Source organism: Erithacus rubecula, assembly GCF_903797595.1.
Source record: "Erithacus rubecula genome assembly, chromosome: 14".
Taxonomy (NCBI): Eukaryota; Metazoa; Chordata; class Aves; order Passeriformes; family Muscicapidae; genus Erithacus; species Erithacus rubecula.
In genome coordinates this window covers 15,687,290-15,712,889 of record NC_136666.1, presented here as the reverse complement: position 1 = coordinate 15,712,889, position 25,600 = coordinate 15,687,290, and the positions used below count along the sequence as shown (strand labels likewise).

At 38.0% G+C, this 25,600-nt stretch overlaps 1 protein-coding gene across 4 annotated transcripts in view; it reads left to right on the top strand.

The window, feature by feature from the left end:
* THSD4 (thrombospondin type 1 domain containing 4) overlaps positions 1–25,600 on the top strand; it is a 204,362-nt gene that overhangs the window by 137,915 nt on the left and 40,847 nt on the right. For all 4 annotated transcript variants that reach the window (XM_079318468.1, XM_079318470.1, XM_079318469.1 and 1 more), the window contains one exon: positions 22,091–22,295. In XM_079318468.1, coding sequence (XP_079174594.1) covers positions 22,091–22,295 — 205 coding nt within the window. The remainder of the gene's footprint in view (positions 1–22,090; positions 22,296–25,600) is intronic.

Here is a 25,600-nt window from a genome sequence, read left to right as displayed (position 1 = left end):
TTTTGGAGTGCTTGGCTATTGATGATGAACAGTATATTATCAAAGAAATCAGAAATTAAAAATGATCAACACAAGAAACAGAAGTATTTCTTCAGCTGCTTTAGTATGGTTCAGGAAATGACCAAAGCTAAAGCAAAGCAGAATGATAAGTAACTGCAGCAGTAGCCATTGTGGTAGTGAAAGTAAGAAAACTCCTAATGCATCCAGCTGTCACAGTGTGGCTATTGGGGATTATCTCTACTTAGACCAGAGGCTGCCTTGTGTCCTGGCTCTTCTTTCTGAATGACCACTACTTCTGATTTTCAGATGAGAGTGAGAAATACTGGGAGTGACAGCTAATGCTATGATGCTTTATTTGTAATCATTGAAATAGATTTCTAACCATGTAAAAGTGGTTAATAACTAAGTAAAACCATGCTTAGGATTCAGTTTAAGCAGCTATAATGACTTGTTCAGAAGAAATTAGAAAGTTTTAGAGGTACTAATTTCCCTTTACATAGCTGTGTAAATACTGAGAGACTTTAAAGGAACCTCTGAAGTATGATTCTAGTTTCTTCTTTGTTCTCATTCCTAACAAATTACCTAACTGTCACACTATTTTAAAGGTGTTAAAAAATGTAACTTCTTAAGTGTGGACTTTTCCTGTCCATCATTTTCACTTTAGTAGTGGATACATTGAGTCATTTGGCATCTTTCAATTTTGTCATTCTCACTGCAGTATATTCTACTTCTGACAGATGAGCCATCTAGTTCTTTTATTAATTTCCCAGAGGCAATTTTAGGAAAGAAGAATCTGTAAATATCTGTTTGTAAGACATTCACTGCACTGAAAAAGTGAGAGTTACTTGAAAAAATCGAATACATTTTTCCATGTTGTCAGAAGTCAGTATTGATGCACAGAAGTCCATTAGTCCTTGGAAAGAATGGCAGTTGGTGTAGCTCCAGCTGTATATGCAGCCATTCATTTCAAGAATTGATTGAGAGCAGATGAGATCAAAAGTTAACATCTGCAGCTGTTTCTAACTGCTAAATAAGCATTAAGGACCTTGTGAAGCTGTATTTTAGTGAAAATAAACACTGCAGAACTTGCAGGCACAAATTTCAGTGCTCATAGTACTATAGCACTGTTCTCACTCAAGTTTCAAGTTTTGGGTTCTTCCTCTGTTGAAGAGGAGGTTGGGAATGCCTAGAGAGCAAGTTAAAATCACACAACTTCACATCTTCCTGTAAGGACAAGTTAGTTCTTGGATAACAAATTAATGGTGCTAGAAAATGCTCATACTTCTGCTTCAAGTCAGAAGGAAATTTCTACTTCATCTTAAACAGTTTGGCAAAATTTTAGAAAGTAAAATGTGAATGCTGTTAAAACATTGTTTGCTTTAAGAGGATTTGGCCAAGGAAAGTAAGGAAATGACCTGAAAAACAATCAGCCTTGTGGAAACTACTGGAGACTTCATTAGGGAGACATTGCAGGGAAGCAAGTGGAGAATCAGCACTGGGAAAGGTGAAGACTTTGCTCAGATAAAGATTCTGAAAGATAAATTGTCACTGATTTAAAACTGTCATTATTAGGGTTTTGAATATCAGTGACTGAGGATTTTGGAAAGGTGTCATTAGCAAAATCCTGCTGCCTTGATTAGATGCAAACTTTCCTATGTGCATTGTACAAGTATCTGTGCCATTGCTGAGTTGTAAGTGCATTGGTTGGGAGGATCTGGAAATAAATGTGGTATTCTGCAACATAAGGAATGAAAAAAACATCTGGTGTGGGACATTTCTAAAAATAGTAAGAGCTTACTAAACTCCGTGCAAGACCTTTTAAATTTTAGGATAGAGCTACAGTTCAGCAGACATGCTGTCCCTCTTTCATTTGTAAATGTCCTATGGCTTAATAAGTTTCTGATTTTTATGCATTTATTTATTAAATTGCATTTTAATGATAAAAATTTTAATAATATTTGCCATTATTTGCTTTGAATTTGTGACTATTAAGCCTTTGTCTCAGAGATCAGTTAGCACTTTCAATGTATTATTCACTCACTGAATTATCAAACTTAGATATGAAGAGGGAGTTAATTTTTTCATCCAATCTGAAATAATTGTAGGATAATGCCCTGATGACTACAGGTGATTATCATGCACTTACCTCTGAGTCCATTGCTTGGCTGCTTGAGAGGATCACAGTGATGCTTGGCAATTTATTCACATGTATATATAAATGCAGTCATGGTGTCTCTTTGTGGTCTCTTTTCTTTCATCAGAACATACCATTTTGAAAATACTTCCTGAATCAAAGAAAAGAGTTTTTTGCTCATTCTTTCTATGACTTATTACTGACAAAATGTCCTTGATTTGCTCTTAGTACTCATTGTGTCTGTGAGACAACTGAACTTAAACTGCAATTTTAACTATATTTCATGGCATCTTCTGGAAAGAAAATGTAATGTAGTGTTGCTCCTCAGTTAATTTGACACCATTTGTGGTGGATTGCAGCCTTGGTGTGTCCTTGGCAGCTGGATAAAGCCCAAACTGCACACCACAGTTTGTGAGGTCACATCAGCTGCTGTTCAGCGTGATCAGATGCATATCTGGATTGCTTTAACAGTTGGGTGGCTGGGGTTTTCTTGGATTTTGGTTTCATTTTTCTATTTTTATATCTATCCTTTAGACTGGTTGAGACTACAGATTTGTTGAACCTCTTCAGATGAAATGGGATCTATGGAAATCTTATCATTTCTCATCAGGAATCAAACTAAACCTCATGTCCTTGAAAAAATGTCATTTAAAAATGTAACTAAATTTTCTGCCTGGTATTTTTACTGTTTTGTCTAGACAGAAAATAAATTGAAGCTTTCATAGTCATATTGGAATATACGATTAGAATTGTCCTTGTGGGTAAGAATGTCCAAGTTCCTGTTTCCTTCTCTTACAATCTTTCTTATGACAATTTCCATTTTCCTTTCTTTTGTATTTTCTTCTGTCCTTGAAGGTTCAGAGATAAGTTGTTAAATTTAGGAATACACTTTTTGTTTGGAAATAAACCTGAAAAAGTTGGATAATCTGAATATTTGACAATTTCTCAGAAAATATGTAAGATCATGACGTTTACAATAGTAACTAACAGAAAAGGCAACCTTCAGATATTTTGAGGTGTTTTTCTCTGATTTGGAATGCCATCAGAACTGTTTTGCCAGCTTTTGTTGCCTCTGTCCATACATTAATTTCTGCAGCTGCTTCAGTTTTGATGGCACAGGCTGCCCCTTGCAGCACTGTCATGTGTTGTTTTGTACCATAGGGATCCTTTATTGTCTGGTTAATGAAATGTCTCCAATCAAGCTTTTCTGACCTTGTGGCATTGAGACCAGATAGTTTCTGTATGAATGTTCTAATAGAGGTAGGATGAGCTTATGCTGCCAGGTGTTCCTGATGGAGTTCTAATGGGATCCCTTTCTCCTACATAATCTGTTCTAAAAAACTGTACTGCCTGTCTCAAATGCATAGGGAAGCTAGTGATGTTTCCAGGTGTTTAAAAACAGATCAGGTCTTAAAACTTCCCAGTGACTAGTTCCTGTTCTGCCAGTATGTTTCTTGTCTTTTCTTTGCTTAACTTAAGAAGTAGGAAACTTATGGTGGATCACAAAGTACTGCCCAGCTATAGGTATTCTTTCTTGTAAACTGTGCCTCACTCTTTTGTCATCTGTTAAACAGATACACAAAACTGCTAGATGGTAGAATGCCTACAAGGAGACTGAATATCATGACACTCTGAAAGTTATTTCCATTTTCAAGCCCTCCACACCATTCACTTCTGTGATGTTCTATTCACCTTACCAAACTTAGGTTCATCTGGGAATCCTGAGGTAAAATGAGGGAGTCCCAAGCCACAGGGCAGCATCAAAGTGTCCACAAATGGTCTTAAAAATTGCTGGTGTCACTAATCCCTTATTAGATATAATGAGGCCCTAAAATTTCTTTTTGAATTGCCTTCATTAAACTGAATCCTGTGTAACTTGGAGAGGCAGATTTTAAATGTCTTTGTTAACATAGCAGGAGAGGTTATTAGAGGTTAATCCCTGAAGCATGACAGTTTTTATGCAGCCATAAATTTATTTGTGTACGTTAAAAATACAAATGGTTTAAAGTTCAGCCCTTACAGTCTGTCTGGAGCTTAACTCAATGCACAATCATGGCACATTTCCAGGTAGTGGTTGTGCCAGGCTACAAGAGTTGGTTTCCCTGTGGTGAAGTTGAAACCATCTGACTCCACATACTTGAAGTCAGTTTACTGTTGAATTGGCAGCAGTTGTGGTCAGGCTTCAGTTGTAAGAAAATGCTTTATTGCTTCCAAGTTTCCCTTTCAGCAAAGAACACTTATAAGACCATAAAACTGTCGGTGTCTTTCTAAGATCTATCATGGCAGCCTGGTAGAACAGCATGTATTTTTTATTTGAAGAGTTAGTGTTTTTCAGTTATGTAGAAGGCTTAAGTAGCAATATTTATTCGTCCTCTGACTTGTTTCCTGTTGTTATCCTCTGTCCCTTCCGAAATGCACTGATCTGCATCAACAACAGGGAGAGTTTAGTTCCTCTACTGGTTTTAAAACAGCAGGAGATGCAATTGATGGGAATATCTGCTGAAGAATAGTTCAGCACTCTTGCCAAAAAGAAGAGGAGAAAAGTGCCACAGAGGTTTAAACCAGCACTGTGTGAAGTGGCACGAGGTGATGCCTCCGTGTTAATCTCCAAGATAAATTCCATTCTCACTGCTTTTGTGTGTGGTAACTGTACCTGCTGATCCATTTGCAGTGCCATTGACTTTACAAATTCAATTTTTACTTGCCTTTGCCTACATTTTTAGGTAAGTACAAAAGTGGCATAACAAATTATCGCACATGGCTTCTGTCTCAGATGTGTTTCTTGGCTTCTTTGATATAAACCCTAAGCAGAGATGCATGTTCAAGTAATCATTGCCTGCATTTTTGTAGAGAAGCTTTATTCTTAGGTCCTAGATTTTTTTTCTCATGATTGGTGTGTTAGAAGTTGTACTGAAAAGCAGTAATGGCATGCTGAGTTATTGTCATCCTAATCACTTAACTCAATGGTCATACAAACCTTTCTGTCTTCTTTTGTCATATGAGTTCTACAACCTAATGTAAATAATATGAAATTACTAGGATCTTCACTGGTGAATTAAGGTAAATTTGGATTAGATATAAGAGACAAATTCTTCCCAGTGAGGGTAGTTGAACATTCTCACAGGTTGCCCAGAGAAGCTGTGGATGCCCTGTTCCTGCAAGTGTTCAGGGCCAGGTTGGATGTGGCTTGGGATAGTGGAAGGTGTCACTTCTCATGGCAGGGGGGTTGGAACTGGATCATCTTCAAGATCCATTCCAACCCAAACCATTCCATGTTTTTGTGTTGTAAAGTAATTTATGATCTTCGTGGCTAGAAACATGAGCTACTTACATGCAGCCATAAGTTTCACTTCCATTCTCTCAGCTTACAGAGCCATGGTGTTCTCAGCCAAACCCAGTGGTTCTTACCCAGGCAAAACTCCCACTGACTTCACTGACTTCAGTGGGAGTTTTGCCTAAGTAAAGACTGGAGGATTTGGATCACCAAACTTAGAACATAAAGTTTTCTATAACCTTGGGCTGAATTGCGCAGAAGGCAGTGGGTTTGAAGGAAAAAGGAAATATACTTTTTTCTGCAATAATTTCAGCCCTGTGAGTGCTGAAGTTAAAAGCATTCCTTTTGAGAAAGCCTGACTTCTAAACTCTGACAGTGTCCTGAACTGGGGATGTTAAGAATTACATTTGGAATTCTTTGTACTGCATTGCCAAGTTTAAGGAGATACTCTTCAATGAATTGGAGTAATTATTAGTATGGTTGATGTTTTTGTCATGTGGTCACAGAATAGATGTTCTGTGGAATATAGCAGTGTACTTGCTTTTTGTTGCTTTAAATTTAAAACAAATATCTCAAATACAAAAACCTTGAACCAAGTCCAGGAAAATTTAATTCAATAAATACACAAAAAGTCCATCTTAAAATTATTAACTGCTTACAATGTGTTTTAAAATCTTCTCCAGTAAAATGCAATTAGAACAGTTTTCTTCATCACAGTGTTTGCTGCCCAGGTAGCATATACCCAGATGTATGTCTGGTTTGTACACAATAGTGCAGAGTAAGTACTAAATATGAACAAATAAAAATACTAGAGTGTTTCACCCAGTTTTCTCTTTTGCTTGTATCCAGTCAAAATGAAAGACACTAGAGAAGCAAACCTGGACTACTTACATAGCAAAAATGTAGCAGCAGCACCTCCCTAGTTATTGTACAATGGAATTGAGGAATTCCACACTGAACAGGATGTGAGGAATTTTTCCTGTGAATCTAGGTTTTGTGCTTTCCTGCTGCTGAAGGCTGAGCACGTCATAAATGAGGCCTGTTGAAATGTTTCTGTGGGCCAGGGTGGTGGTTGATGAGAATTGCTCAGACATGTTTGCTTTTCCAGGATCACTTCATCTGCTCCCTTTGTTGGTGTTTAGATTAGGTACCACAGTAGCTCTAATCTGTGCTGTTCTGCATAACACTGGAGAAAGGAAAGGAATGTGGAAATGGAACAGGGAAACCTTGATGAAAGTTCATGTTGTGAACCCTCCCATCCTGAAATGCTGCCTCTGGATAGAAATCCTGTGGTGGATCTGTGGCCCAGGCTGGGAGGAAGGGCAGCCTGCCAGGGAGGTCTGGAGCCATACAGGACTCTAGAGAGGGGAGAGAAGGGCTGGATCTTAAACCACGGATAGTTTATTCAGCCCTACAAATTTCATTGTTCCTTTTATACAGAGAACATTGCCCAAACTCTTGTTAAGGTTCGGTAGGCTTTGAAAATTTTGTGTTAGAACTTCAAAGTGCTGCAAATTTTGCTCAAGGGTAGAAAGAATATTTAGGCTCTTTTTTAGTTTTAGCATCAGGTTTCTAAAACTCTCTGTGATACAACCAACTTTTCTTTATACTGAGATAGTATGTATTGTATCCAGAATAATAGAAAGAAATTATTTTTAACTAATCATCACAAAGGCACAGATTGACTTAAATAATGATTTCTTTGAATTCTAATCTACACCTAGAAATTTCTACAAATATGTAGTAAGAAACATCATGTAGTGACTTTTTTACAGCTTCATATGAAATGGTAGTTGCAATCTGGGCTAAATTCTTCAGAAATAAAATATTTTAAACATAATATGATGAGTTCATAATAGGATTCATTCTGTGATCTTTACAAAGTTTCTCTGCCTACATTTTGCAAGTCTGTATTCCTTGCATAAGCTCTTTGAATTTCCTGGTCATTGATCCTGCTCAGTATATTGAAGGAGCAGAGAATTACTTTTCCTCCTGTCCTGTTAGCTGTGGGCTTGAATGTCTATTTGGTCTTATGCTGCAGAGCACACAGTGGTGGAAACTCTTGGCTTCGCTTCATGTACAGAGCACTGAGGAGTGGAAACTTCTGGCTCTGCTTCATGTTAGGTTGCACTTCAGGCAATTTATTCAGCACCAGTACTGGATCACAGAATCTTTTTTCCTAGCATGCCATCTTTGTAGTGTGACAGATACAATGGTCCCTACTACCACACAGCTCACTCACCTTCACTTCTTCAGCAGGAGAGACACGGGGTGAAACTCATTGGGACCAATCCTGCAGAGGTCTGGGAATTTGAAAGCTGTCCTTTGTTAGCAACACAGAGCTTTTTTTTTTTTTTAAATTGTTGCTTGGCTGTTTGTTCTGGAGCTCATACGTATTTTCATTCATAACAATCTGAATAGTTTTGATCCAATTCTGTACACAGACTTCTGTCATTTTGAAGATGTCAGTCAGTGTTAATTATGACAACACTGTCGTACTGTCTTTTGGAATATTTCAATAAACTGCATTTGTAAGATATTTTTTACAGTATATTCTCTAGACATAACTGTAATCTAACTAATGAAAAATTATTCAAAATCCTTCATAGGAATAGAATGACTCATCGACAGTCGATTGGCATCAGAATGGAGACAAGTCTGTGCAATCTGCTTGCTTGTTAAATTCTCTCATTGTATCCTCTGTTAATCTGATTACTAATGTTTCAATTGATTGCTTTACCATAAAACTGTTTTTCCTCAGCCAGCACTGATGTCTTAGCAATCTGCTATAATTTCACAGCCAGTCTGTCGTCACTAAAAATACAGTTTGGTAGTATTATGTAATAGAATTTTCCTTCCTTTAAGCTCTTTAAGTAGTTTCCACTTACAGTAATTTTTATTAAAACAACATTGTACTATCAGTCTTCTGTCTCAGCTCTGGAGTTTAATTTGTACTGAATTATCAGGCAATTTTTTCATGTATCGTATTTCATTTGCTAATGATACGGATGTTAAATGTAGATGTAAGCAATATAAATGCAATTTGGAATGTTCATATGGAAATATATTTATTCTCATGCAATAAGTTGCCTGTATAACATGGCTGTAGACACATGTTGGATAATAACATAGCTGATTAGAGCATTGATTTTCAGCAAATTGATGACACCTTATTGACAGCAATTTATATAGGGCTTCAGGTATTTTGGCACAAAGGGATATTGCACATTTTGATAGTGCTCCCTTATTATTTTAAAGACTAGGGAGGGCATTATCCTGTGACTCTCCAGTTCCAAAGTTATATAAAATAAAACTGCTTAGAGACTGTTCTGATAGACTGTTTTGTTCAGGTGAATCTTGGAGAAGTAAAGATCAGGATTGTGTGGAACTGTACTCTGTAATGTTTTCAAAAGCATTACTTGCATTTTAGTACTTTTCCTTATAACCACCTAGCTGACTTAAGGCAATCTTAGGACTCATGAAGGGGTTGGAATCTTCTGTTTGACTTTCAGTTGATTTCAAGGATATCTCTCTACTTTCTTTGTGTAAGGGTACGGTTTGGTTAATTGACCTTCCCCCTTTTTTTATTCCTTTGTGCTTGTATTGTATTTAATCTTGAGATTGTTGTGGGTTTCTTAATACTTTGTTGTATTATTGCACACATTTTTAAATGATATGTGCTTCATATATTATTGCCTTGTTTAGTCACAGCTGCTTTGTGCACTGTGATCATTTTGCTGTGTGATAGATTTGCCAAAACTGCACATGGTTAGCTGTGCGTGGTTCTGCATGCACACTGTGCATGGTGCTCACGTGCTGAGAGAAAATTTGGTTCCCTTCACTTTCTCTTGCAGAAAGCTGCTGGGAAACCCTTGCTATTATGGTTCCCCTGAGGCTGAAGAATTGTCCTCCTCAGTTCACACAAGCTCCTCCATTGCCTCAGATGGAGCTCAGCTTCTTGGCTATTTACATAGGGGTGAATGCAGAAAACAGATGCTTGCCTGAGTGTTGCCAAATTTGATCAGGATATTGATTCAGTATAACAGCAAATACAGCTGCCAGAATTCTGTGCTCTGGACTACTTTATGAATTTGTTCCAGGTGGAAATTCACCTCTCTTCCTTCTCTCCTTCCTCAGATAGGAAACCAAACAGTATGTTGGCTTGGCTGGCTCTTTCCTTGCTTGCCATTGGTATTTTGTTGGCTCTTTCCATATAGCTTTTGGCTGTCGCTCTAATTGGAACAATCTAAGTTTGCCAGAACTTTTATTGACACTGTACTTGCCTGCTTTTGCAGTTACTTGTTTTGTACTACTTTGTGCTAGGAAAAAGAATTTATTTTGCTTTGTGTGTGTGTGTGTGTGTGTGTGAAGTGAGTCTTCATACATATTGCAGGATTGGAATGAGGAAATAATTCAAAATTTTCTGTTATATAGATCCATATGGGTAAATGCTATAGTTAGTCTTATTTTTACAATGACTAATTATTAAGTTACTTATGAAATACCAGTATTAGACACCTTGTGACATCAATTTGAGCAAGCAAATTGCATTTGTAAGCCCTTAAAGGTAGTGTCAGCATAATTTTCTGGGATGTCGTATAGGGTTTTTTTGCTACTGTGTGCACTTCTATGACGTTTCTTTTTAAATGCTGCTTATTTGTGAGACACTCTTAAATTAGGGCTCAGTCCTGAAGAACTCATTCAGGGTCTTATTCAGATTAAGGTCTCCATCATAGTCATAACTTGCAGTTTTTCATACCTGATAGTATTGTGTCCCTGTAGTTGACCAGTGATTGTATGTGATTGTACTCAAGTAGATTTTTAGGATAATCACAATTAAATAGTGCTTCTAAAGAACTGAATACTATCTCAAATTCAGAGAGAAGTTATATGCAAGTCAGAATCTGATAAGGAAACAAGAACTGTTTCAACTGTATGTACCATGAAAGTACATTTGTGCATATATATACATTTGTATGTACATATAAGTACATTTACTTAGATGACTAAATGTGCTCAAAATAGATTTTAATTCTATTTTGTTGAATAGCATAAAATTTATTTCAGAGTTTTTGGGCTGTGGGCTTCTATAACACAGAGCAAGCAGAACAATCTTGGGCAAGAGGACAGTTGTCTGGGGTGTCTGGCTGGTTGTCAAAGAATTCCCACTGTTCATACTGTGATGGGCACATGTTTGCATTGGACAGTTGAAATTGCTATACCAAAGCAAGTATTAGTCAGAGTGCCTGCTGCTTGTGTAGGACCAGTTCAGTAAATCCCACTCCAGAGACACTGGGAAATGGAGGTAGATGGGACACACATCTCATTAGCTGTTCGTGAATTATATTCTGGAAAAGTGCTACATTTTTTCCACAGAGTTTGCCTGATTGAGAAATATGTGGGTTTTTTCCAGTAAATGAAGTAGCAGAATTACTGTTGAGTTCAGTGCCCAGATAAAGTATTTAGGAGGCTAAGCACAACACTGTTCATCATTTCTCTCTCCTACCCCCTGCTATGAATAAAGAGATACTTGAGTGATAGAGAGAAAAAACTGGAGAAAAGCATGCAGGATTGAAAAAGGAATGGGATTCAAATCCTTCACAGCAGCTAGCAAAGCCATGTTTTTCCTGCAAGCCACGGCAGGTACAAGAGCATTAAATAAAAGAAATGATCAATTTTCTATTTGAAAAGCACTCACTGGCAGAGTAATAAATTTTAAAAAGTCAGAATTAAATGGGAGAAAACCCTCAGTTTACAGCCAGAGGAAATTTTGTATTTATTTCCGGCAAGAGCCTAAGTGTGAATTTGCCTTGAACAAAAATGCTGTGTTACTTTGGCTTCCTATAATGAACTGCATCAGGGCTTGGAGTAAAAAGAATAAGCCTGAAGAGTAAGAGCCCTAGAAGAGTTGTTTTTGTGATTTTGCTGGGGATCAAACATGGGCAGACTGATTAATCCAAACAGTCATGTCTTGGCACAAATAATGTGTAACAATTAAATTACATCAGTGAGTTTACTGGTACTTTGGAATGAGAGATTTTGAAATGTCTAAAATACAACTGAAACTGAAATTGTGTGTAATTGGTGCCATACAGTATGTGAGTGAGAATATTACATAATCCCTGAGGCTGAGCTAATTTACTAGCAGATGGATCATATATTCCAAGAACAGAAGTGCTAGGAAAAAGATGCATATGCCTTGCTGTTAGCATGATAAATACAATAGCTTCCAGTTTTTAGTGTAGAAGTCAAGCTTGGAAATTACCTCCCATTGTTGATGAGTTTCTTGAAAGAATATCTCAGTTCTTGTTGCTGCAGGGTATCCCTCCATCAAAGGAGATAGGGGTTACTTGGTTAGGCATTCCATCAATGCTCTTTTTGCCCAAGGCCAAAACCTGTTAATTTTTACTTTATCATGTCTGGGGAGTGTCATTTTCAGCTCAGAGTAGGGAGAATATTGGATTCAGTCCCTTTCTCTGGAGTTTTAGGATGACTTTGCAGGTTGTGACTTATTAAACCACAGGGAGGACAGAGAAGTTGGATATACTTAGGCATCCTGAAGGTGAAATTGTGGTGATCCCACTTCCTCCTCTGGGCTGTTTATGACTTTCTGGTATTTAAAGAGCTGGAGTGTCTCTTCAGGGGTGAAGTGAGGTCAGGCCACAGTAGGTGTCTCTAAACCTCCTCTGTCAGGGCTTGGCCTGCTGCCATTGTGGAACACGAGCATGGCCATGCAGCCTCAGGAGCAGCCCAGGGATGACCATGAGAATCTGCTGTAAAAATGAACATGAGCAGTCAAGAATGAGAGCACTGCCTGCTTGCACTCTGCCCTGCTTGGAACTCAGATTCTGAAGCCTGAACTTGGTACTGCCTATTCCCCTTCACCATGCCTTGGTCCAAAAGAGCATTTATGGAATGCCTTACTGAGTAAGTGGCAAGTCAGACCTTTCAATAAGATAAGTAGCATTTTCCTACAAAGAAAGAATGTTTCTTACCTGCTGGTGGTATATCCCACCCCCTTACTATGGGTGCAGTGTTGGGATACATCTCTGCACCTCTAGCTGACCTTGGAAATTCATACAGAGTTTGGGGGGCAGGGATAAGGAGAGTTTGAGAGCTTACTGAGAGATATACTTGAATATTGTAATTCTTGAGTATTTGGAACTGTCATAAAAGCTTTCTTTGTTTTTAAAGAAGGAAAGCTGCAAACTCCTGTTCCTCCAAGAAGTTTCATCAGGAAACCACCTTGACTCATGAAGACTGGCAGTCATTAGATAAAAAAGCCACTGGTATCAACTGCTGCTGAGCAGCTGAAGTGTTAAGACTCAGGATTCTTTGGTACAGTTTCTGCAGGTTCTGGCTGTAAATGACTCATCCTCTTCTCTTTTGCCCTTTTCTGTGGTGGGAGAACATGTCTCCCTTTCACTGTGCTCCAGAGTGTCTCTGTGTCCTTAGCATGCCCTGACCATATAATGTACATCCTCAGTCCTCAGCAGAGCACCATTTCTGAGCTGCTTCAGTGGCTGTTTCCCTGCACTTCTGTCATGACAGTACCAATCTGTTGGCTGAGGCTGGAATTTACTTGAAGCTCTGGAGCATGCAGAGTGGGGCCAGGTTTCTTTCAGTGTTGTACTGCCCAGTCCATAACTTGTGTGTTGTGTTGATGATGTGTCCACCAGATGCTGTGGTGATACTCAGGGATTTAAATCTTGACTAGACATGGGCATCTTTTCATAAGAAGAGAAAGGATCACATCCTTGCTACTGACTCAGTCTTCTTGCCAATTTTGAGCCCCTAATCTTAAAAAGAAAAGAGCAAGCATTTCTGAGTAAACCAGTTATAAGTTCTTTTTAAAATATTTTCAAAACACACAGTTTTATATAATCCTAGGTTTTGGAAAAAAAATAAAATTATTTTTGCTGTTTATTTTCTTTGAAAATAAATGTTCAGCTTGTTTCAAGTCCCTGGCAAGGAAATTTTCAGTGTGGGTTGTTAAGTTTTGGCAGAGCTATACCCATCTAAAAGCAACAGGATACTATTGGAAAGCATTTGAAAATATTAGCCATTACTATAGTTACCAGCTCTGCTTGTATTTCTTTCTTTCTTTGGTCATGAAATTGAATCAGTTCAAGTAGTCTCGAAGGTGGGCACACCAAGGTGGAGAGGAAGTAAGGACATGAGCCAAGTGCAGGCTGAAGCACAGGTCCCAGTGGTCCTTGGGTTCAGGGGAGATCCCTGAGGGATCCAGTTCCTGGGTGCTGCTGCTGTTAGGGCCATGCACCTCACAGCTCTTGGTAGCACAGTTCCAAAAGACACCATCAAACCCTTGGAGGGGAAAAAAAAAAACCCAAACACTTGTTATTGTATTTCAGATTTATTAGAATTAAAGGAATTAATTAAAGTTGTCCCAGGAGATAACAGAGAACTGTGCTACCTTTTTTGTGAGCAACATCATGGATAAAAAGAAATACATTCAGTTGAATGAGAGGACTAATGAGTCAGTATTTATTGCACAGATATATTCTGGCTATGTTAGCTGCTGTTTCAAGATCAGACATCTGTCCTTAAAATATTTTGCTGCTTGGAGGTTTTTTTTCTTTACCTTGAAATAAAGCCAAGTTTTTCCTTCATAAAGAACACTTGAATAAACACAACCCTAGCATAAAGCCAGTTGGGACTAGTCTGTTGGCAAGGGCTAGAGTTCTTTTCACATAGGGAATTATTAGAAAGACAGTGAATCTAACTTCTCCCCTCTCAAGGGTCCCTCACGTAGTCTCTATTCTTGACTTCTGTATTATTAAGCAGCATGGAACAGTCAGAAGTTTACAGGAGTATTACACTGGGATATTTTAATATACTGTGCCTTATTTTTCAGAAAAAAAAAAAATCTTTGTTTTAACTCTGAAATTGAGAGAGATGCAAGTATTTGTTAACCCATAGGGGCATTTATTTAAATATAGCAAGCAGGTAGAACTTGTAAATCTGTTACAGAATGAAGCTGAGAATTCTGTGTGGTCTAGAAATGTTTGTGTATTTTGGGGAGCAGTGTTGGGATGCAGTAGTACTTAAATATAAATTGTATTCTGCAGAAGTTGGCACACATTCCTTTTTCCTACAAAATTGCTTGTAAGAGTTGGATTTTCTGTGTGTTAGAGCAGGTCACAAGAGTTGTAATGCAATGCTAGTAATGTCTAAAACCAGTTAGTAATTTCCAGTTTCCTTTGTCCTCATTGGTATGAAATGATTCTTCACTGAGACCTCTTGCTTTCTAAGTTTGGGGAGGTGAGGGAGTATCTACACAAAACAAAAAACTCTATTCTTTTTGGTATCATGAGAAAAAGCACTTGGAAATAAAAGCCCCAAGATTCAAGTAGACAAGTGATTTGAAGAATCACAGGAGCTGCTGTCTCTAAACATTTTAGAGCAAACTATATTGCAAGAATATGAGGGATTGTAGTGGATTGAACTCAGAAATGATTGGGTCAGTTGAGAAAGTGGTGCAATTGCATTTGTTTGCAAGCATATCAGACTTTTGCCAAAATTAACTAAACCTTTAATGAGTTCCATCCTGAGAAAACACTGTGAATGTGGTTGTGGGTCTGTCTGCACGGAGCCTATAATGATATTCAAACCTGGACTGAACTTTTGAAAAATGTGCATTCCTAAAAAAACATCTTAAAAGCAGTTAGTTTTATTAAAACTATTAGATGCAACAGCTTCTTGTGTAGGCACTAAAAAAAAGTAATATTCAAAGAATGAGATTAGGAAAGGAAGAGTATGAGTGTTGAAATGAACATAATGCCTCAAAATAAAGAAGGTAGGAATGAAGAAAGAAGTGCAAAGCAGAGCAGGTTGTTCTGTGTGTGTTTCTGGGTATGAGTGTGTACAGATGGATGAACATACCTGTGGCATCTCAAATGTGTGGCCTCCCCAGCTCAGGGGGGGGCTGTACAGAAGCACAGGAGGTGCAGTTAAGCCAATGAAGAACTCATGTAACAGGGCTAGGGTACACTGCCTCCTTTCCTAAATTCTGGTCAACAGGATTATGTAAAACTCCAGAACATTGAGATTCCACGTGTTTTCCAGGGCATTTGCACAACACTCCTCCCCTGCTCCCCTACTTTATTTTGAGGGCTATTATTTGTATAGAACAGGCAAAACTTGAGTATTTCAGTCCTGAAAGCTCAAATAGAGCTTTGCAAGAAAACAATTAAAAAATAGATAACTTGAACCTGTAAGTTTGAAAGACTTCTTTGCAACTACTTGCAAGTATGCAGTTACAGTTGCATATAGTGAGGAGAGAGAGCATTTGTATTTGTGTAAATACATAGATTGTGTTTATTTGGGAGAATCACTCATGTTGTTTAAATGGATGTTAATTGGGATGATACTGTGTAGCTGTTCAGCACCAAGGATGGAGAAAATAGAACTGTGTTGAATGGAGGCTTCCACTCCAGGCTGTGCCATTGGAGGTGTCTTGTGTTCTGTGGAGTGACTGCTCTGCCACTTCGAATTTTTCAGAAGAAACAGATTGTATTTTTGTATCATTCAAATGGCAACATGGACTGGCATCTTTTCCATCTCGTGTTCCTAAAGGGCAGGACAAAAACAGCATCAAAAGGTTGCCTTGCTAAAGGATTTCCCTTGAAACAATGAAATAGTTGCCATAGGAGCAGTGACTCATTGCTGTGTGGGAGAGGTGACTGTTTGCCTCCAAGTGCTCAGGAGACTGAGCACCACTCATAACTGAAAGAATTTGTTTTTTTCACTCTCTTCCTCAGGTTGGCTTCAAATGTTATTACTGTTTGTTTATGCTCTTTATGACATTCATGAACCAGAAAATAATAATGGTAGGTATTGTAAAAGCTCAGGAATGAACTAAAAGACAGAATTTCAGGGTTGGCAGGGAGTCAGATGTGTAGAATTGAGGAAACAGCTCTAACTTCGGTGAGGTTATCTAGGGTTTTACACTTGTTCCCTGAAGTACCACTCTTTTCAAGAGAATTGTGGAGACCTTTCATTGAATCCTGAAGTGGGCATGGTACTACTTGCCAGCAATAATACTGAGATATGATTGGGGTGGTGCTGACATGCATTAGTTTTAGCCACTTAGATAAGAAGTGTTTTAAAAAGGCACAGCATTAACATCTACTACATAAATTGTATTATTTTGTTTAACTGTTTCTTGTTGCCACCAAGGTCAATTTAGGCTAGATTTGGAGAAACATTTCATTAATTTTCAGAACTGCTCTGTTACTGAATTCAGTGCATTTGTATATCCATGTCCTGTGTGCATTTTTGAAGGCTTTAGCATTATGATCCACATCATAAATACGCACTTTGTATACAAATTGTAGGAAAGAAAATATCTTTCTTAAAGAACTATATTGTATGGAGTTGGTATCTGACCTTAGATACTGTAATGGTTTTCTGCTTTTCCAGTTAAGTTATATAAATAGAAGCATTGAATTTGTTTAGTCTTGCTGAATCTAGGCTATCAAGTAATCTGGCATATTTGCAGCAGATCAGTATATTCAAGCAGATGTGAGTGCTTTGTTAATATGTGATTTAGGAATATTTATGTCAGATTAGATTTAATCTGCTTTTGTACTAGAGCAGCTTTGCTGTCCTTGTGGTTTTAATTTTTTTTATGTGAAAAAACCAGTGCATTTGAGAGGTGCATATATTATTTGGATCTTTTCTACTGCTTGATCATTAGAGCTTTCAGGGTATGGAGCTTCTAATAGCAATTTTAATGTTCAGATAACAAAAAAAAAAAAAGTCATCCTTTCAATTTGAGGTACTTCTGGTGTTTTTTTCTATCACACTATTTACCCTCTTAGTGAATGTGAGCAATCTGATCAGCTTGAAAGTACAAAGCCTCAGAACTGAAGCCCCAGGACCCTGGATATGTGAGTGGACTCCAGCAGGTATGTATGGGAGCCCAAGGTCCCTCCATGGTGAAACTGCTCTCCTTCTGTGCAGGGCCATGTGCCCCTGGCTGGATTCAGTGCCAGAGGCTCCTGGGAGTGGGTCAGATTCCTGCTAACCCAGGCAGCAGTGAGAGCTGCTGATTGAACTGGATGGGATCAAATGGGGACACTCCCACAAGTCCTGCACTCACCTTTGCCAATGGAATGTACATATTAGGATTAGGCTTCTTCATCTTCTTTACTCTTAAATGCTGTTAACACAGTTACTTCAAAACACTTCAGTAAACTCCTTTAATAAGCTCTTTGTAGAGTGGGGTCTCAAAGCTGAATAGCTCTTTTGACTTTGATAGCTGACAGCCAGCAATGGTCTGTTTGTATTTCAGGTCTTTATTGCTGCAGCATTGCTGATTTCATAGACCTTACATTGGGTTTGTGTATGGGAGAGCTGCAAGTTCCATTTAGAGTATCTTTCCTTAAAACAACAGGAGAGAAATTGTTTTCCTATCTGTCAGAGATATCAGTGTGAGATGCATACTTCAGATTTTTAAATCTTTTTTTTGTTAGCTGTTACTAGTTGATATCTCTAAGACCATCTTTTCACATGATTACTTTTCCTGGACGGCCTTACTTTTTCTATTGTAACAAGAATAAAACCTTTTTTCTCTCAAGTAATTTTCTAGCCAGTAAGAAACTATTGAATATCTTAGTGAAAGAGTCTTTATATGTCTTCGTGTGAGTAGCTTTTTTTTTCACTAAACTGCATATCTACATGTTGTAAATGTAATTTGAATTCTTAAGGTTGTCAAAAATAAATAGCTTGCTTCTTCTTACTGTCTGAAATTTATCTAACCAAATGAATTTCAGCATAAAGGACAGATAGGTAATGAAACCAGCTATTGTGCAGGTGAGAAAATCTGTGATTAATTAGGTGGACCACATCTGATGTTACCACAATCTAGTCGTGAGGGGCTGTAAATAGCATCAAAGATTTGTGTGTTAGGCCTGTGGACAGCAGGAAATATTTTAAAGCCAAAGAAGGATCAAATGTTTGGGTAAAAATTATGGTTATAGCTAACCACAAATCAAGTGAGAGCCATTAGAATGTTGTTTGTTATCCTGTGGTTAAATGTAAATTCTCAACATTTCTCCTTTGATTCATAAAGCAAATGAGGGTTAGGCTGCAACCTTGAAGATGTGTGAGACACTGAAGTGAGACAGGCAGGCTCTGCTGCCTTTGTTGTGCTCTGCCTTGGGAGGTTTTCTGAAAGTATCTCTTGCTAAAGGACAGCCATGGCTCCTCACTGCTGAACAGCCTGTTCAGTTCATTTCCACTGAAGACATGCCCCACTAAACCTTGCACTGTCTGTGCACATGCAGTAAAATGCTTCAAACACAGGCTGTGCTGACATTTCCCTGCTGTTCTATCCAAATGGCACATGCTGGCTGTTACTCTCTAGCACTCATAACATCTCCATTGGTGTCCCACTTACTGCCCTTCACAGACAGAGAAATAAAAGGAATTATGTTTATCTAATTGTAGGAGTTAAATCTATAAGATCATATGTGAAGGTTATAGTAGTCAGAGAAAAGTAATATTAATCTATGCTCAGCTTCTTCCCACATTGAGGGGAGAGCCATCCAGCTAATCTCTAGGAAGACTTGCTTAGACTTTGGAGGAAAAAACTTAGAAAAATTACTGTGCTTCCTAGTGGAGAATAAAAGTTGGGGTGAAAATATCAGAAACTGACTGTCTGGGAAAGGAATCAAAGTCCTCTAATGCAGACTGTAATTCTGAAAGGTGAGGAGCCAAAGCTTTCAGATGCCAGAGCATTATGTGCTTCTTGTTCCTTATCTGCTGTGCCTTCTGCCTGGAGAGAAAGGTTTGCAGGAGCAGTGTGTCTGTGATACCTTACTGTCAATACCTTGTGGTCAACTTTCCCAGTCTGAATTTCTCCAGTGTGGCTGTTGATACTGAGGGAAACTCTGAAGGCCTTGTTAAAGTCAAGGCACAGAACATCCATTCCTCTGCACTTGTGCTGAACTTGTCAGTGAATCACAAGTTCAGGCACAACTTCAACTTGGTATATCCTTGATGGTTGATCCCAGTCTTCTTTCTTGGTTTCTTTTTGTCCTTCCTACATTTGGAAATTACTTCCATGAGGATTGTCTCTGCAGTATTTCTGAGGGCTGTTAGGTTGGCCAAGCTGCAACTGATCCTCAGGTCCTCCTTGCCCTTAATGAAGATGAATGTGGCAGTTGCTTTTTAGGCATCACCACCAATCACCATAACCTCAGCTGGTCCCAAAGATTTGTGTACATAAAATTTTCTTTGGTGCTTCCTAACTTGGTCTTTCTCATTTTCCCAGACTCAGTGGGAGTGATTTAATTTTGCACAAAAATTCATGCGATTGCAAAAAAACCCCACAACATACTTCTGTTTGACACACTTAAATCCAAAAGTCTTCTAAATTTGTTAATAAATTTTGCATTGTGAAGACAATGGAATTGATATCATTTGGCCCTGTCAAATCTATAAAGAGACTGACTTCTGTGACTTGGCAAATTTCCAGTTGGTGTCAACTTTGAAGTCAGTGAGGATTTCTTTGGAGGAAAGACATGAGGATTTGGATTAAAATATTTATTTATGATTGATAAATGAAGTCCACCTGGTCACCAGACAAGGAGAACGTATGATACAAGAAGAAACAGTTTGAGATTTCTTTTTCATTTCAGTTTAGTAGAACATTTTATTTTCATTTTCATTTTTGCATTCCAAAGAAAAGTAAATCCTTGGGTTGACATTTTAAATAATATATTACTGGTAACAAAGCAGCAGGAGTTGTTACTTATGTGGTAAAGATTCATTTGAAAAGAAGTGCAATATCAATTTTGTGTTTAGGTGTAAGAAATTAATTTTTTTTAATTGTTTTGCAGACCTACATTTTGATTTCACAAAGATTGTAAGTGCCACCTTGTGGACATCATTATTCTTGTATCTCATTATAGGACACAACGGTGAAGTAGAATAATAAAATTTAGTTTAAAAATCTGTGACAGAAATTAATTATGTTTTCTTTGAGAATTGGGAGATTTTGATAGATTTTCCAATATTGCTATTGATGTGCTGAAGTTGAAGAACACACTACTCCTGACTTCAATTGCTGTAAATAAAACCAATACTTGTCTCACTCTAAAGTCCTACTACTCCATGATATTTGTAGTTCTTGCTGGAATTCCTTTGTTGATCACTTTCAGATCTTTCTCCTGAGTAAGCTGTCAGTGGAATACCATAGGAGTGGAACCCCAGGTGTCTGGTATTCTGACAGTCTCCTCTGTTGTAACCCCCAATGTCCTTGTGTGAAAGTGTCTGGATAAAATGGTTCATGGCATGTCAGGAAGTAGCTTGTGTCATTTTGGGGGTGTGTGGGTTGCAGGGGTTTCTTTGTTGGACATCCTGGTGCTGGCTAGATCAGCTATGCCATGTTTTTAAAGGGTTTGGGGAATGTCTTGTCTCCAACATGTAAGTACAGTGATGCTTGTAGCAACAAGCTCTGAGTTGGGCATTTCTACCCTTTTCACAAATAAAACCAAATTTTATTCTGAAGAATACAGATTTTCCAATTACATGCAGCTAATTTTCTGGTCATTAATAACTTAAAGATATTGTCATGAATTATATTAAATATCTGCTGCTTATATTAAAGTTGTCTCCTAAGGATCTGGAGCTTCCTCACTAGTCAAGTCAAATTCTGTACTCCAGAAGTAAATCCCATATGGTTTGTGTGCTGCTTAGCTGTCAGCCAGTCACAAATTCCTATTTATCTCCAGGCTATACTTAGGCCTTAACCAATATCAAAATTCCAGGACATAATCTCTTCCTCGGCTTGCTGCTGAAGTGTTTTCTGTGTTGTCACAAAACAGAAGCTGATTTATCTCAGATAAGTTGTTTTTTAAACTTTTATAAAAAATGGCCACCAGTGTTGTTTTTGCAAAAAGGATTCCTGTAGCATTTCTTTTTAGGGAAGGTGTTTTATGGATTGTACAAATCAAGATCAGTTGGATGGGGCTTGGAACAACCTGGTCTAGTGGAAGGTGTCCCTGCCCATGGTAGAGGGGCTTGTACTGGATCATCTTCAAGGTCCCCTTCCAACCCAAACTATTCTATGATTCTAGGAAATTATTTTAGTTTAAACTATCCTGTCCAGGTGTGTTACTGAGTGGGTTGAAGGTTTTCTGCTCAATGAACAGGTGAGTTTCTTCTCTAACTGTCTAGGTGCAGTATAAAGATTTCTCACATACCTCTTTTGGTGAGAATAGGTTGAGTGCTCACTTTTAGAGGAGATTAAGACAAGACTATAGAGGAAGTCATTCTGCTTCTTAGCCTATTTTGAATTATAGCAAAATCACAGCTCTCCACCTCTTTTCTGAGCAGTAGCTGTGGGAACAATGTTCAGCTTTTGTTTCAGCTGAGGATTATGCAGTCAGCATGATCAATGCATTACTGCTTGTGGTGTGTTCTTGGATTTTGCCTGGCAGGATGTAAAAACCTGCTGCTTCCTTGAAAACGCTGAGTCTGAAAACCCTTTGGGTTTTATTGCTTTTTTCCATACAGAAGACATTGCTGCAATGCTGAGTCACAAAATAATTTCAGAATTGATTCTTCTCTGAAAGTCATACTATTCTCAGTTGTTATGTCCAAAGTCTGCAGTTGTAAGATCTTGGAAAAAGAAATCTTACTTTATTTTGCAGAGCATTGGCTGTGACGACTATCTGGGTTCTGACAAGGTGATTGACAAGTGTGGAATATGTGGAGGGGACAACACTGCTTGCAAAGTTGTGTCTGGAGTTTTCAAACACACGCTAACAAATCTTGGCTACCACAAGATAGTGGAAATTCCTGAAGGAGCTACTAAAATCAACATTACTGAGATGTCAAAGAGCAACAACTATTTGGGTAAGTTGCATCTCAGTGAATGAAGAATGCTTTGTGTGCTAGTGCAACTGGGTGGAGGTTATGCCAGGAAAGGCCTTCTGAGCAGTGTGAAATCAATGTCAAGGAGAGGAAGGAAAATAAATGATTAAACAGGTGTTTTGATCAGAACTAACTGTCTGTTCTTAATTCTAGACTGATCTTGCATGACAAGCACTGTAGACATGTTACAATCTATTTCCCTGTCTGTCTGCCTTGGCTGTAGTGTCTCCTATTAGTCGGTTCCACTGTGATGTTTGCCTTTCCCACATCATTAACCTTTTCTCTCAGTCAAGAATCCCAGCCAAGCTTGTTTATATAAAAGGCTGCTTGAGGAGAAAAGAACATCTTCTGACTGTCAAAAAGTTTTAGTTTGTTTAAAGTGAAAGTATATAAATATTTTATGGAGATAATTCGATATTGAGGAGGTATTCAGAATCCAAGGTTCTTGTACAGTTGTTTTTTCTGAAGTAGATCCTTAATTCAAAACCATAGAGGATCCTGGTATATTCATAGTACATAACATCTTAATGTATACTTCTAGATATGTATAGTGGGTTGCAAATTAGAGATTATGTGGAATTTATACCAGATCCACATCAGTCTTGTGTGCATTTATGAACTGTGGCATTCCTCACTATAACCTGTTGTGTTCCCAGGTTACAAAACCCTTACTTTGTCTACATTTGTGCATGTTTTGTAGGCAATTCTGATGAGTGGACTGGAGAGAGAAGAGTTGCTTATGATTTATAAAACCTACCCCTTGCCCTTCAGTTTTCTCTTCACCGTCCTTAAATCTGTCTAAAAATTGCCATTGCAGATGATAAAATTGGAGCAACCTGAGAACTTCTGTGCTAGCTTGATGTGGTTATTGCTAGAGCTGTCTTGCTGTAATAGAAGTTCAAATGCCAGTCCTCGTGCTGGACACCTGCATTATCTCTCTTCTGGTGGGTAAAGCATCTCAGCTGCTGCTCAGGTGCTTGTTATGGAATTGCTTTCACTCTTTTCTGCTATCAGTCCCTTAATTTCTGTGGAGCTGGAATGAATTCTACAGAAATCTTGCCTGTAGATGAGAGTTTATTATGGGGAACAGTCTGAACTAGAAAGTGATTTCCATAATTTTACCAAAAATTTACTTCAAAATTTAAGAAATAGAATAAGCTACCTGCAGTTCAAGAAGGCCAAATATTCTGAACCTGTTGTCTGGGTGGTTTTCTCAGTTCTTCTTTGTCCTGCTTTCATCCAAAAGAGGTTTTGATACGTTATATACACCAGCATTCCTTTTTTTCATGAGAACAATTTGTATAACACCCATCAACACTAACTGAATTGATGATGAACTAAAGCAATGATTCTATCTAAAGAACTTCCACAGATACTTGCACATTTGGTAGAAAATGGGTAAGAACATAGCTGACTTGGCAGTGCAGTGAAAAGTAGTCACATTACTAATATATAACATCATGAATTGAATACATCATTGAATACAATTTTTCTGTCACATTTATGTGCCAGCATCAGAAAACAGCTGGCAGAAAAACTCCCTTAACTATATTAAAATGTCCTGAGCCACTTGAACATTTTTGTAATAGGCAGATCAGAAAGAGAGTAACATTTTTGATTAAAAATAACCAGGCTGTTGGCATGTATGGGAAAGTGACAGAGTTTTTCTTTCCCATGCTACTCCTTAACTCCTTATCCCCTGAGCTCTTGGTTTATGCTATCATATTTTCTTTTTTTTGTTTTTATCCATTTCATATGTTTTATTAAAAGTGCTGGTATGGATTTAGTCTGCTAAATTTGCCAACTCCCTCCCATGTTAGGAATTTGTGAAGATGTAATTCCAGCCTAGAAGACTCCAGCCACTCTGCTTTCTTATACAATAAAGTTGGTTTATTGAGGCAGGTGAGTTACACCAGGACAGAAATGAACATGTTCAAGCAGATCAGAAAGCTGAAACTAAGAGAAAGGCTATCAAATAATTTATTGGACTAGTGAAATGGTAATTATGAAGTTGGTTTTTTGGCATAATGGTGGTCACAAATTTGTCACTGATAAAATAGCATTCAAAATTCATGCATTTTTATAGTGTACATAACACTGGGATACTTGGAAACTCAGATCTGGCATTTACTGTTTTCTCAATATTTGTGGTAATAAGCAGAAGTCTCAAACTTTAAAAATAACAATGGAAAGAAAGTTACCCTTATGCTGCAGCAGCAACAGGAAAAATAACCCAGCAGCCCTTCCTTCAAGGATGCAGTTGAATGCTTTACAAAACTGAATTTTCCAGACCCTGTTCTGTCATAAGCCAATTGTAGCCATCAAAGCTGCTTGTAAACACCATTACTTTTCTTTTTTTCTCCCAAGGAGCATAAGTTGATTGCTTTTGGTTTTCCTTTCATTTTGTACCTTTTAGTTTCTTCAATGCAGAATTGAAAGTCAGCTCAAGGCCATTAAGATTTATTTTTTTTAGGACATGACAACAGATGTTCCTAGGTATCAGTTACCGTGTTTTTCTCTGTTTAGGAGATTGTCTTCAGTTCCATGTGGTTTCATTAAGCAGGTTTACCAAGCTCCACACTTTCATCAAAAGCACTAAGCAAGTGAGCAGTCAGGAAAGTGCTCACAAGGAGGTATTTGTTTAAAATCAGGAGGTACTGGAAAAAGCAGGCAAGAATACGAGTTTCAAACTCGGCTAAAAGTCATCCAAATGTTTGAAAGCTCCTGTTTCAAAAGCAAACTGCTTTTGTGAACTGTTTTGCAGTAGTCTATTGCTCATTTTTGTAAAGCCTGTGACCCTCATAAAAAGCACAGTTCTAATGTTTCTGCTGAATATGATTCAGCTTACTGAGGTTTGCTCATTTTGAGGACTGCATTTTTGGCTTTTCCACACAAGCTGAAGTGATTCCAGAATAAAATTTTTAAGTTCTTGCCACTGGAAAACAATAAACTTCTGTTAAAAAGAGAAAGCATGACAGTGGTATATAAAGCTTTAAAGTGTTTCTGGAATGTTATCTGGGTAGTCAAAATATGTAGATTAAAGGAGAGGGTCCATTTGGTTGTTCGTGGAACTTTGTAAATACTTTTCATAAAATCCCCATTTGGAATGAGTTGAATTTCATGCAGCACAAATAGAGTATTTTCTTCTCCCCATGCCCAAGTATTCCAATTCCTTTCAGACTTTCAATTTGTTGTAGATCTTTACTGTAGGAAGAGTGTCAGTGTGATAAAGGAAAATATTTTAGCAGTCAAGTTGAGAATGGGCTGCAACATTAACTCATGTGTCT